Source organism: Hippocampus comes, unplaced genomic scaffold, assembly GCF_001891065.2.
Source record: "Hippocampus comes isolate QL1 unplaced genomic scaffold, H_comes_QL1_v1.1 scaffold256, whole genome shotgun sequence".
Taxonomy (NCBI): domain Eukaryota; kingdom Metazoa; phylum Chordata; class Actinopteri; order Syngnathiformes; family Syngnathidae; genus Hippocampus; species Hippocampus comes.
This window is the reverse complement of record NW_017806249.1, coordinates 344,910-357,015: the sequence shown is the minus strand read 5'-3', so window position 1 is coordinate 357,015 and position 12,106 is coordinate 344,910. Positions and strand designations below refer to the sequence as shown.

Genomic DNA, 12,106 nt, shown 5'->3' with positions numbered 1-12,106 from the left:
GGAACTGGATCATTTCATGGAGCATTTCTGGGAATCGCTGCCTTAAGCCTGGTTGCCACTCAATCAGAGGGCACAAATACATACAGACAACTTTTCATACTGAAGTGTGCAAAATGGTGAAAAGCTTACATATTTAGAAATGAAGTACACAAAGAGGGAGGTAAAAGTAAGAAGACAAACCATGACAACGCATTGTGAAGTGGGATGGAAAGTGAGAGGGTAACAAGCTCTCGTCCCGGCTGGTACATTCAAAACGGTCGGGCCATAGAAGCCGTCACCACACAAGTCAGCCTTTAAGGTCCAGTCTTGATGGGTCTCATTTTGCTGCAAGAAATGAGAACCGATGATCCACATACTTTTTCACTTCTTGGAAGTATACATTGCGATTATAAAGAAGGTTTAATAAATGAGTGCTGGATAAACAACTCACCAGAGGTATATCTTGTGTGACAGAATGCTGAGCGGGTGAACTAAAGTCCAAATGAACAGATCCTCCCTAAAGTAACCAATATTACAACAACAACAACAAAAAAACATGCTTTTTTTTTTTTTGTCAATTAACTAGTACCAAAATTAAAGTACAGTCATCGCTCAACTATCTTTGGAAGCTTTCCCCAGCTATTTGCTGAAACGCTCACCTCCTTGCGTTTTGTGTGTGCTTTTTGTTTGGTCTGAATTGCCCTAAGGTGCCACAAGTTGCCCCCAAGGACTTCTTTAAAAGGATTTGGTTTTAAAGAACTATGATGGAGTGATACATCTTGACTGAATTAAAAGCTTTGTATGTCTCGGGGAGGAAGTAAATTGAGCCTGGGTTGTTAGTGGCGGCCCAGATCTGGCCCCGGGCCTTGACTTTGACACCTGTGGTTTAAACTATTAGTATTGGTAATTAGAAACATTTTTTTTGCAAGGGTGACAAGCGTGTTTTTCGCTCTATGGGGGCAGGGGGGGTCTTGGTCATACTGTAGTAGATAAACATTAAAATATCAATGCTCTTCACACATTTGCATAAGTCCCCGATTACGTCAGTACGTACTAGTGAGGTGACCAGCGCCTCCCTTTTTTATGGATTTTTATGAACTTTAAGGACCCATCTGAACCCTGCGTCCAGAAAGTAGCGTGATAAATAACACAGTTCTGATACAAACAAACGGCATTCCGCATTTTTCCACACAATCGTGATCTATTCAAACAAACATTTCATATATCTTTGAACCCAACTATGACAAGGGAAGTTTTAAATCAAATGTCGGTGTAAAATAACAACTACATAGTGGTGTTAACTCACAGATAGGATCACAGTTCAATCCACCGTATGCGCAATGTGCGTACCTGCAGGATTCTTCCATATGTTGGTGTCTTTCTTTAGAGGCATCGTCACAGTGCTGGGTACAGTAAAGTATCGAGGCAATGAAACCTCCACGCTGTACACGACCCCGTTTTTGTAGTCAACACCTCTCATTTGGCTCTAGACATGAGGTTAATCAGGATAGCGGATATTCAGTAGAGTGAAACGTTTCCCCTGCACCTCAAGAAGCAAATAATAGCCCTGTCAATCATGTTTCATCATCCTCCACAGGGTTCCCACTCTTCCACTTGCTTTTTATTTATGGAATTTTTAAGGACATTTGAGGGCTAATTTAGCCATTTGATAAGGACTTTTTCTCCATTCAGCAGGGGATTCAGGTGGATTTAATGCCCGCTCGGCAATATGCGGGCTGAACAGAAAGCCACATCTCACTGAGCTGGTGTTCAAATCATTGCTGCCAAAGGAAGGGCACATCTTTATTTTTAGGGGCAATCAGCTAACCCTTTTTTTGACATAATGCATGTCAAATTTTCATTTTCCGACCAAATGAAAAAAACTTGAATTCATTCTCAAATAAAGTACACTAAGAAAAAAAATAAATTTAGAAAATATAAAACTGCAATTCATTTTCGAATAAAAATAATTTTTAAGGATTTTTATTGATTTTAGAAGCTTTTCCTGAAAATTAAGGACAATTAAGAACATAATCTTACAGCTTTTTTATGGATTTTTATGAACTTTAAGGACCCATCTGAACCCTGCGTCCAGAAAGTAGCGTGATAAATAACACAGTTCTGATACAAACAAACGGCATTCCGCATTTTTTCAGTTTTGTTTGAGGAAATTTCTTCAACTGATTCCTAAATTATACGATACCGTCAACTTGCATCATCCCCTGTCAAACACAAATAATTGATTCTGAACTGCTGCAGGTGAAGCACGTGGCACACTTGTGGGATGTTAGATTGCCTTTTGCTTCGTACTGCTTTAGTATTTCGTTCTATGAATGCAATATGATAAAGTTGGCATTTAAAGGTGTATTAGTCAGGAGCCCACTTAAGGCCCGCCACTGTTCAAGGGTAAATACGGTTACGCGTGTATACCTGCTTTTTGGAAAGCATGCATGCTGCCATGCTTGCTCTCACACTGCTGCTATGCAAAGTGTAAGTCAGCATCCGCCTCTGAAGTTCAATGGCGGTCATTCTGTGTTGTGCCCACATGGCAAGGGCGCTTTCCCAAGACGAGTTGATCAGGGGAAGGCGGATGAGCTCCTCGCAGGTCTGTCCGACAGTGCAGCGCAGGCGCAGCGCTGACACACAGCCACACAAGCCCACTGGTGAGGGAAACACGCTGATGAGATTAAATCACTGTGAAAATAAAACAGCTCTTACTATGTCACAGGGAAGATTTACTTCACTGGGATTTACCATAACAATTAATGTTATGTTGGACTCCCTTTTTGTGTGTTTGGCGTCAAAACTGGCGCATCTTGATTTTCATGCCAGTGTAAGGTGAGTTTAGCGTTTTTTTGGGGAATATGGTAGATGCGCAACGCGTTTTTATTACATGCCCGGCCGGGTGCACCAGACAGTTTGGTGATAGTAAGTAGACTTAGACCTTAGACCAGTGGTTCTTAACCCGGGTTCGATCGAACCCCAGGGGGTCGGTGAATCGGTCTCAGGGGTTCGACGGAGCCTCTGCAGTGGAGGTTAAGACACACCCGACTTGACATGTCAATTAGTTATGATACGCCCTCTTGGGCATCACTGGCTGCAGATGATCACATGACATTGGTTGTCCAATCAGTGCTGTGGGAAATTTAGTTCGCTCAGTCGTCAAAGTGTGACTGTCGTGATAGTACGTCATGCATGGTTCATTTTATGTACAATTAAAAAAACGTATACTTACGTCTTGAAATTTTATTTTGATTTTTTTCAGTTTTTAATAAATGTTTTTATGTGTTGAATTTATTTTTAATTTTTTTTTCACTAAAGAAGGGTTCGATGAATGTGCGCATGAACTGGTTGGGTTCAGGACCTCTAACAAGGTTAAGAACCACTGCCTTAGACCTTTGACCTTGGGCAACCGAAATGCCGAAATTGCTCCTCAAACAAAAAATATATATTTTGAGACTTGTAACCCAGTCGCAAGAAAAACAGTTGATGCCGTATTTTCTTTGGTGACATGGCTTGACTCCTACTTGTAACTGGCTTCAAGTCAACCCTTACATCATTCAGAAGCTCCAAATTGGCATTGATCAATAGATAATGTAGCTCAATTAGTTTGTGGAATTTCAAAAATGGTTACACAAGCAGAGAAGTTCTCCCGGAGACTTCTCATTTTGCTTGGCAATAGTTGTCTGTCGGTGTTTTACCAGAATTCCTGGGGATGGTGAATATGTTTGAGCTGTGCCGAACTCTGAAAGGTGAAGGTAGCGGCAAGTCTGCAGTTGCCTTCACCATGTAGACCATATCGCCGACCTGGAGAAACACATGCACTTGTTGTTAATACATTTGCCTGTCTTGCCTGCCACCCGGAAATCCATTTTGAGCAGAGCAGATTTCATGAATAAAATAATGTCCCATATCATTTTTCTCAAGAGTCGATACACTCTCTGAGGAATATATTGTTTTGTTCAAATAAAAGTCCTGCTTGGGCATGACCTTAACTGTCATGATCCTGTTCTTGTGTTTCTCCAGCAGGTGGCAGTGGACAAGAGATCATGTCTCTTGTCGGATTATTGACCTTGCTGCTGCTCTTTCGAGTGTTGTTTTCTAGACCTCTCGATCTCTCCGCAGTCGTTTTTGCGCTCGAGCCTCTCGCTTTTTTAAGTATTTATGTTTTTTGTCTCTGACCTTGCTCATGTTTTTGTGAAATTGGACATTTGTCATTTCGTTAATATCTAAGAGTTTCTTTTTCCTTGCCTTTGGAAGCGCTTCCTCTTCGTTTTCCTGGTTCTTTTGACCAGCGATTTCTGTTCACACTTTATCGGTACGTTTTTATGTTAAAGAAATACTTTTGTATGGACTTTCGTTTGAGGGATCCGATCGTCATTCACTTCGTTCCCGAACTGTGTCGTTAACAGCTCTCTCATCCTTTGAAATTATAATACCTTGGTTAGTTACTCTTTCTATAGCATCTCATGTGAGGATATCAAATTTCCTGCTGCTGTATCAAAAGTATACTGCTGTCGACCCCCATAGAACTTCCTTTTTTAGGACACTCCACAGGTTGTCAATACGGTTGAGGTCAGGGGAAAATAGTGTCCACCACATGACAATTTATCCCGTTATACCCGTTGCAGCTCATGCTAGTGTGACTGTGCAGTGTGGGATGGGACATTGTGTTTCATGAGTACAATTGTATCACAGAAGGCAAGGTTCTTTTTGGGAAAGTTGCATATTTTGCCCTCGTTCAATACCAGACCTCTTGGATCACATGAGATCAAGGAGTTTCGGTTTAGACAAACAATATACAAATGCAACGCTGACCTGGGGACATATGAGTAACACAGCACAATACTTGGCTCCTGGACAGAAGGGAAGGAATTGGAGGTTGAGTATGTCGCACTGGCCGGGCTTCAGACTAACACTGCTCACTGTGCTGATGAACTCGCCGCCATCACCGTCTGCAAAAGACACACAAACATGCAACACATTTAAGGACTCACTCGTATTTGTGCGCTTCTTTGTTGTATGTGACAGCAAACTACGATCTAAGTCCTTTCCTGCCATCGCCTCGTGACAGCTCCTGTCGGAAGTCTTCTTTTCATTCCTGGAAAAAAAAGTCAAATGGAAGTGGGTTTCACTCAAAGAGAAGACAAAAAACACATCATGCATATGTTCAGATAACATCAGAATGAAGATTTTTTAAAGGTACAATGCCATTCTACACTTTGGCAGTACAAGCACATTAATAAACATGCTGTACTAATGCATTGTGTGGGTGCACATAAGATAAGATAAGATAAGATAAGATAAGATAAGATAAGATAAGATAAGATAAGATAAGATAAGATAAGATAAGATAAGATAAGATAAGATAAGATAAGATAAGATAAGATAAGATAAGATAAGATAAGAAAGTCAAAATAACAAAAATAACACAACACAACACATAGGACACAAGACAGTCGTGCAATCTTCACCACTTTTCTGCATACACTTTGTTGTCTGAAGCAGTTATAGATGAAAGAGGAGAGGATCAAAGTGTCCATAGTCTTTGAAACCAGTGAGTGTTTCTCTTGAGTCTCCCAGAGGCTAATGAGATTGGTTGACGTCAAAACGTCAGAAACACAGAATTTGTCCCTAAATCGGAACATTATGTCATTCTGTTCAATTTTAGTCTACGTTCACACTGCAGCTCCATTCCATTTTATGTATTTATTTGTTTTTGCCAATATGAGATGAGAAAATGAGGCTCTACACCACCGACTTCTTTCTGTCTGAACTATCATCGCGGTTGTAGCCAGAGGGCAGCCATCTTGCGTTGCCACTGTGACTGACAACTTTTATTATTTCCTCGCTGAAAACACTGTGATGTCTTTTTGGCAAGGATCCCGTATGGAGTCATGAACGCCTCTCGAAAACCCAACTTCACTGTCTGCATCAGCCGTTCTTAGTACATTACCTCAACACTGTGACCCCCAGAGGTTATTACCGTATTTAAAATTGGATTTAACAAATAAATAAATAAATAAATCAATAATGGAATTGGGCATTATGCCCTGCACTGCGAACGTAGCCGAAGAATGTGCATTAATATTGTGCTGGTTTTACTTGATCTTGAAGGATGCCTGCTGAATGAGGCTGTCGGTTTCCTTTTCTGATTCCAACGGGTTGACTGTCGACTCAACCAGAATCACCCTGAATCGGCAGACATTGTCACTTGGGTCAACAATCAGCAGGAATTCGTCTGGGTGACAAATTTATTCAGATTCCTGAAGCCCTATCACGTACCTGAAGTTAGCTTCCACGTTGAACGTGTTTGTTACTGGAAGTTTAATCACTTTTAGCACATAGCATGGAGTCTTGCACTTGACACTTTTCTGAGAAGAGAGGTGGATACGCGAGTAAGGCACAGCGGTCTCTGCGTTGCGTGACTGAGTCATGTGTGAAATATTTGATAAGCGTCATGAAAGACATGATATGACTTCATTATTATTATTATTATTATTATTAAAGAGCCTGTAAAGTGAATTCCAAAGACATTATTGTCATGTTCTGTTCTTTTTTTGTGTCTCAGTCCCAGCTGGACTGGAGGGCAGTCCCTCCAGCGGCGCACCTGTCTCACATCACAAACATCAGACTTTTTAAGGACTTCCAAGCCGACAACCCAATGTCGGATTATTTGCCTTGCTCGTGACTCTGTCTCCAAGTGTTTGAATTTTCTAGACGTCCCTTGTTCTTGCCACGTATTTGTCTCGTCACGTTTTTTTGCATTACCTGAGTTGTCACAGCAATTGTGAGTTGATTTATGTTGGTCTCATTTTATATATCACAAAAACTTGCCAATTGAATCGGGGTGTGTACCCCTGAGATACTGGACCCCAGTTTGAGAAACACTGATTTTCGAGCATCTGAACTAAAACCAGACGGCCGGATAGAGCCAGTATAGTTTCGCGAACAGAGATGGTCGACTCACTGTGGGTGTGATCTGACTAACACAGGTGTCGACTTTGAAAGTCAAAGTGGTGCCATGCAGGCCAGAAGCTGAAGTAGAGATGAGCAGGAGGATAGCTTCCTTCGGCTGCAGGAATGAGCAGCAATACTGCACCGTCAGATCAGTGCTTGCTCTGTGAAGACAACAAAAGCGCTCGGATAACACGCCCTGTGATTTAAAGGATTCACAACACGATACTGTATGTCAGACAATTTGTAATACAGTGTTATTATGATATCGCTGAGCATTCACACACAATTTGAATGGCACGTTCTAGTTGTTAAGATGAGGTTTACAATGTAAAATTAGACACAGGAAAAGACATCAGATCAATATTGTTTCGCGCTACGACCACCGATTCTTTTGGATTCGTATTTACGTTGGATGAATGGTAACAGCAGAGCCATCAGGCAGGGAGAACAGAGTGGCATCCCGTCCGAGAAGGACGGTCCGGTATTTGACGAGGCAAGTGGATGGGTTTTTCAAATGCACCTGAAATACACAAACAAGACACACACAAAAATGCTGGCCATGCTTTATAGTCAGTATGGAGTCTTTATTTCCCTCCTAAGCAATTAAATCAGTTTCTTTCCTTGACATTTTTTCTCCACTTTTGTACCCTCTACTAACTAGTGTCTAGTGCATTACTACGCAGTACTAGAATTTAACGAGCGGCTACTGTATCATGTTATTGTGCGTTACCTGCTTGCTCAAAGTTCTGTGCAGGCTTCCAGAGAGAGTGATGGTGTTTATGGGCTGGTACTGAGGAAGTCTCTCGTATAAATGAACACACAGCATCAACATTTGCACCGGGTTGGGATCTGACAAGTCTGTGGGCTGCATACACAAACTCATAACATAAAATCGGATCTTACATGTTGGGCTATGCACACCCGTTTTTGTGATTAAAAAAAAAAATTTAAAAAAAGAGAGACATAGATAAACCACTTTAAAACCAGTGATGTAACCCACAACGGGTAGAACTCATTAAAAAAAATAGTGCTGTCAGTTTAACGGGTTATTATCGGCATTAATTTAAATCAATTTTAACGGGATTAATTTTTTTTTTATTGAGAGATTAATGTATTAATTTAGAATAGATAAAAATGTGTGATTAATTGCAATTAATTGTGAGTTAACTATGACATTTATACAGTTAAGTTATTTTAATCGTTTGACAGCACTAAAAATAAACCAAACAAGTTTTTAAAGAGTGGAAGTAAAAATAAAACTGAAGTGTGCGCACACCATCTGACTGGGGATGTGGCTTAACCAATCAAATTCTAACTCATGTGAATCGGCCGCCAGTACATGCCTGGCACCATTTAAAGTACCCTGATTAACCCCAAGTAAAAGTTCAGACGTTCTCTTCTTTACTTTTCCTGACAATTTTGTTCGCACACCCACCAGCACCAGCCACGGTCAGCGGAGAGCTTTCACGGCATTCGAGGAATCTCATTGTTCAAAGCTATGTGGACAGGTAACAGTGAAGACAGTCATCATTCGGTGAAGAAAATGTGGCACAGCAGTGACATTACCGTTGATGAAAAGATGAGGGGAAAACAAGTCTGCAGGGGTTTTGAAGGGACAGCAATCTCCCGCATTTTTCATGTGTCTGCACAACGGGGTAGAATGTCTAAATTGTTTTACGATGCAAGGAAACCAAGAAAACTCTTTTGGGCCATAATTACAAAAGATATGTTTGGGGCTAACTAAACACTGTTCCTCACAAAAAGAACACCATAATCTCCCGTACAGCTTTTCTTCAGCTAGAACTGGGCCCTTAGTCAAGGTAAAAGGAAATTTTGTTCCAAATACAAGTCAGCACCAAAACTAGACATCTGCCCGGAAGATCTCGCAAAAAGCCTACTAGAACATCTAAACTTTGCTTGGGGTTAATCAGAGGCACTTTCAGTGGTGGTGGGTAGAAGCTGAGTCCCATTTGCAAGGAGTCATATCTCCAAGAGCATGTGCACATTTATGCAAGCACAACATCTCATTTTGTTTATTGTTGCTTCCCTCTTTTTTTTATAATATATCACAAGAACTTGCCATTTGAACAGGGGTGTGTATACTTTTTATATTCACAGCATGTGAAATGCAGAATAAATTAATCACTTGTAATGTACAGTATGAATCAATTATTGAGATTGGATATTACAGCAAAGAGGAAGAGCCATAGTTCGGCAATTGTACCTGGAGGTCCATGTTGAGAGAAAGTATGGTTAAAGCCTGGACAATAATGATGTTGTTGTGCAGAATCTGCTCCAGGCTGGGAGTTGTGGTGTACATCCTCTGAAAATGGCTGGAGACCTAAATGCATTATAAGTAATAACACAAAAAGAATATTTTAGAAATTTCAAATGCTTTTACTTTAGGGCAGCTGTGACATAAACCTTCAATAATTTCGCTCAATATGGCATTCCTGCCTTTAAAAAAAAAAAAAGAAAATTACACCAACACACACACTGACCAGGTATGGGCAATAGGTAGCGAGCAATGCAGCCAGCACCAGTCCGTCAATCAAGTCCAGATCAAAATTGACAATCCAGCGGACCGGCGGGACAGTGCCTGACATCAGAAGAAACTCAAAGATCAATAAAAACATATCCAGGCAAAAGATGCGATCAATCCGTGAGGACAGTGAATACCCGAAGCCCACACTGTTTCCCTCATGTGATGATAATGTGAATTAAGCCAGGAGAGAAGCTGGAGCTCATGGCGAGAGTAGAGGTTACTGGGCAGTGAATGAATGTTGAGGATTCCATCTTCATCTTCCTGACATCTGTCACGAGTTAGGTTGGGACTGTACTCCGACACGCGAGACAACACCAAGACCTGGGTGAAGAAGTGGAAAACAAAACTGTGGTTATGCTTAAAAAGAAGAATCCCGGTGGTTATGGGAAATGCAAAAATGAAAAAAATAAGACAAAGAAATCAGTCAGTCAGTACTTTTGAGACACGAACTGCTTTCTGTCACGTTCAATGAGACTTGCCTTCGACGAGGTCTCCAATTTATTCTTAGCTTTGTGAATGCTTGATGTTCACCCACATAGAACTCCCTGGTTTACAGGTTGGCTACAGCACCAGCTGTCCAGATGTTCAAACATGTTACAATACCTCTGCTCATGTGAAAAAAAGCTGGATTCAAACCAAATGTGGAGTTTTTTTTTTTTTTTTTACTGATCTTATTGTGTCATTTCTTTGGATCAAACCAACGAGTTTGGTCCACGAAAATACTGTAAAGGGATCGGCCCAATTGTAATAAGGAGGGGACACGCTTTATTCATGATGCACGTGCTATTTTTGTTAATTTTCCTCAATAGTCCATGTGACTTACGGTCTTGAGCCTGACCAATGGATATCTATCAATACGAAACCGATGTATGACCTTTTTTTGTCCTTGCCAAAGTGCCTGGCTCCCTCTCCTCACACACAAACACACAACCTGGCAAGGTGCAGCACACTTCTCCCCCGCTCACACTCACTCGGCTGCAGCAGGGGATGAAGATAAGAGAAATGGTGACTGTTTTTTTTTGTTATTTTTTACTCACTTGTGCCCCATAAAAGTAACTACCTTGTGAAAGCATACTTTAAGGGCACATGAAGGACAGCATTTTATTTTTGTCTTCACACAAGTTTTGGAGAACATTTGATTGCATTTTAACATTGTGTAATTTGCATCTTTAGGAAATAAAGATGTGTGACAGTATTATGTCCCATATCCACCATCACCTAATATACAGTCATCATAAAGAGCCTTCGTTTTCACCAATATGCATAAAAAAAGTATCTTAATGTGGTGAAATAAACTGCTAAATGACTTTCCCCTTAAACTAATGATAAAAAAAGTCTGAGATGTACGGGAAATGATTTAATCAGACGGAAGAAGCACCATAAGGTAAATGTTCTACGGAAAAACGTTTGTTATGTTATGTGTTGTGTTTATCTTTTCACAACAGCTGCAGCTGTTGTGAAAGCGCTATATAAATCAGGATGAATTGTATCGTATTGTAAATGTTTATTTTATTAAAATTCATCATACAGAATAATTTGGAACATAGTGTGTATTCCTAAAAAAATCTTACAATTATAAATATTTGACAAGTCAACAAAATGGAAAGCATATGAAAAACATTTCAACCTTATATATTTGCAGGAGAAAATCAGTCCAGCATCGTTTGCTCAGGGACTCATAGTCGACATTATTGTAGTCCACTTCTGGATCGATCTCATCAGACTGAAAAACAAACAAACACACACGCACGCACGCACGCACGCACGCACACACACACACACACACACACACAAGCAAAATGTATTTATCCATCCATCCACGCATCCATTATCTGAACCGCTTCTCCTCACGAGGGTCGCGGGCATGTTGGAGCCTATCCCAGCTGTCTTCGGGCAGTAGGCGGGGGACACCCTCAACTGGTTGCCAGCCAATCGCAGGGCACACAGAGACAAACAACCAATCGCGCTCACAATCATACCCACGGACAATTTGGAGTGATCTACCATGCATGTTTTTGGAATGTGGGAGGAAACAGGAGTACCCGGAGAAAACCCGGAGGCATGGGGACAACATGCAGACTCCACACAGGAAGGCCGGAGCCAGAATTGAACCCCAGACCACCTCTGCACTGAGACGGACGTGCTAACCAGTCCCTCACCATGCCACCCGTGATTAATAACTTTTAATTTCAATGTTTTTTGAAGTAATCCAAGGAGTTTATTTTCAGTGACACAGTGCAAGCAAATTGTTGGGTGAGGGTGTTTATAGTATACCTGCAGGGTGCACCAGTGGTTGAACTCCAGCACATCTAGGAGGTACTCAGCTCGGATGTGACTCAAACAAGCTCCCTGTACTCTGAGCACAGAATTAAAAATGAAGGCCCAAAAGATTCCCAAACAAAACTTGGTGCATTCAATTGCGAGCCATCTTTCGGGTTTACCCAAATGCCGTAAATCCTTCATCAACTGCCATAAGTCTTTTCATAATAATATTAAATAAAGTCACAGTTGTGTTTGAAGTGCTGTTTCTGACCTTTGATACCAGCTAAGGCTCCTGCTTGGCCAGAGACCCAAGAATCCCTCAAGACAAGAAAGCAATGCCTTTTACCAAAGTAATTTATT

The 12,106-nt window shown here is 41.0% G+C and overlaps 1 protein-coding gene across 1 annotated transcript in view; it reads right to left on the bottom strand.

Moving 5' to 3' along the window:
- Positions 1-12,106, bottom strand: part of LOC109507772 (cilia- and flagella-associated protein 47-like) — a 39,876-nt gene that overhangs the window by 10,792 nt on the left and 16,978 nt on the right. The window contains exons 34-50 of the mRNA XM_019857420.1: positions 11,759-11,840; positions 11,112-11,207; positions 9,619-9,805; positions 9,441-9,538; positions 9,127-9,280; positions 7,670-7,950; positions 7,347-7,459; positions 6,950-7,100; positions 6,265-6,353; positions 6,085-6,171; positions 4,798-5,080; positions 3,681-3,786; positions 2,410-2,639; positions 1,330-1,465; positions 1,170-1,180; positions 431-496; positions 151-324 (exon numbers count right to left, since the gene is read on the bottom strand). Coding sequence (XP_019712979.1) covers positions 151-324; positions 431-496; positions 1,170-1,180; positions 1,330-1,465; positions 2,410-2,639; positions 3,681-3,786; positions 4,798-5,080; positions 6,085-6,171; positions 6,265-6,353; positions 6,950-7,100; positions 7,347-7,459; positions 7,670-7,950; positions 9,127-9,280; positions 9,441-9,538; positions 9,619-9,805; positions 11,112-11,207; positions 11,759-11,840 — 2,344 coding nt within the window. The remainder of the gene's footprint in view (positions 1-150; positions 325-430; positions 497-1,169; positions 1,181-1,329; positions 1,466-2,409; positions 2,640-3,680; positions 3,787-4,797; positions 5,081-6,084; positions 6,172-6,264; positions 6,354-6,949; positions 7,101-7,346; positions 7,460-7,669; positions 7,951-9,126; positions 9,281-9,440; positions 9,539-9,618; positions 9,806-11,111; positions 11,208-11,758; positions 11,841-12,106) is intronic.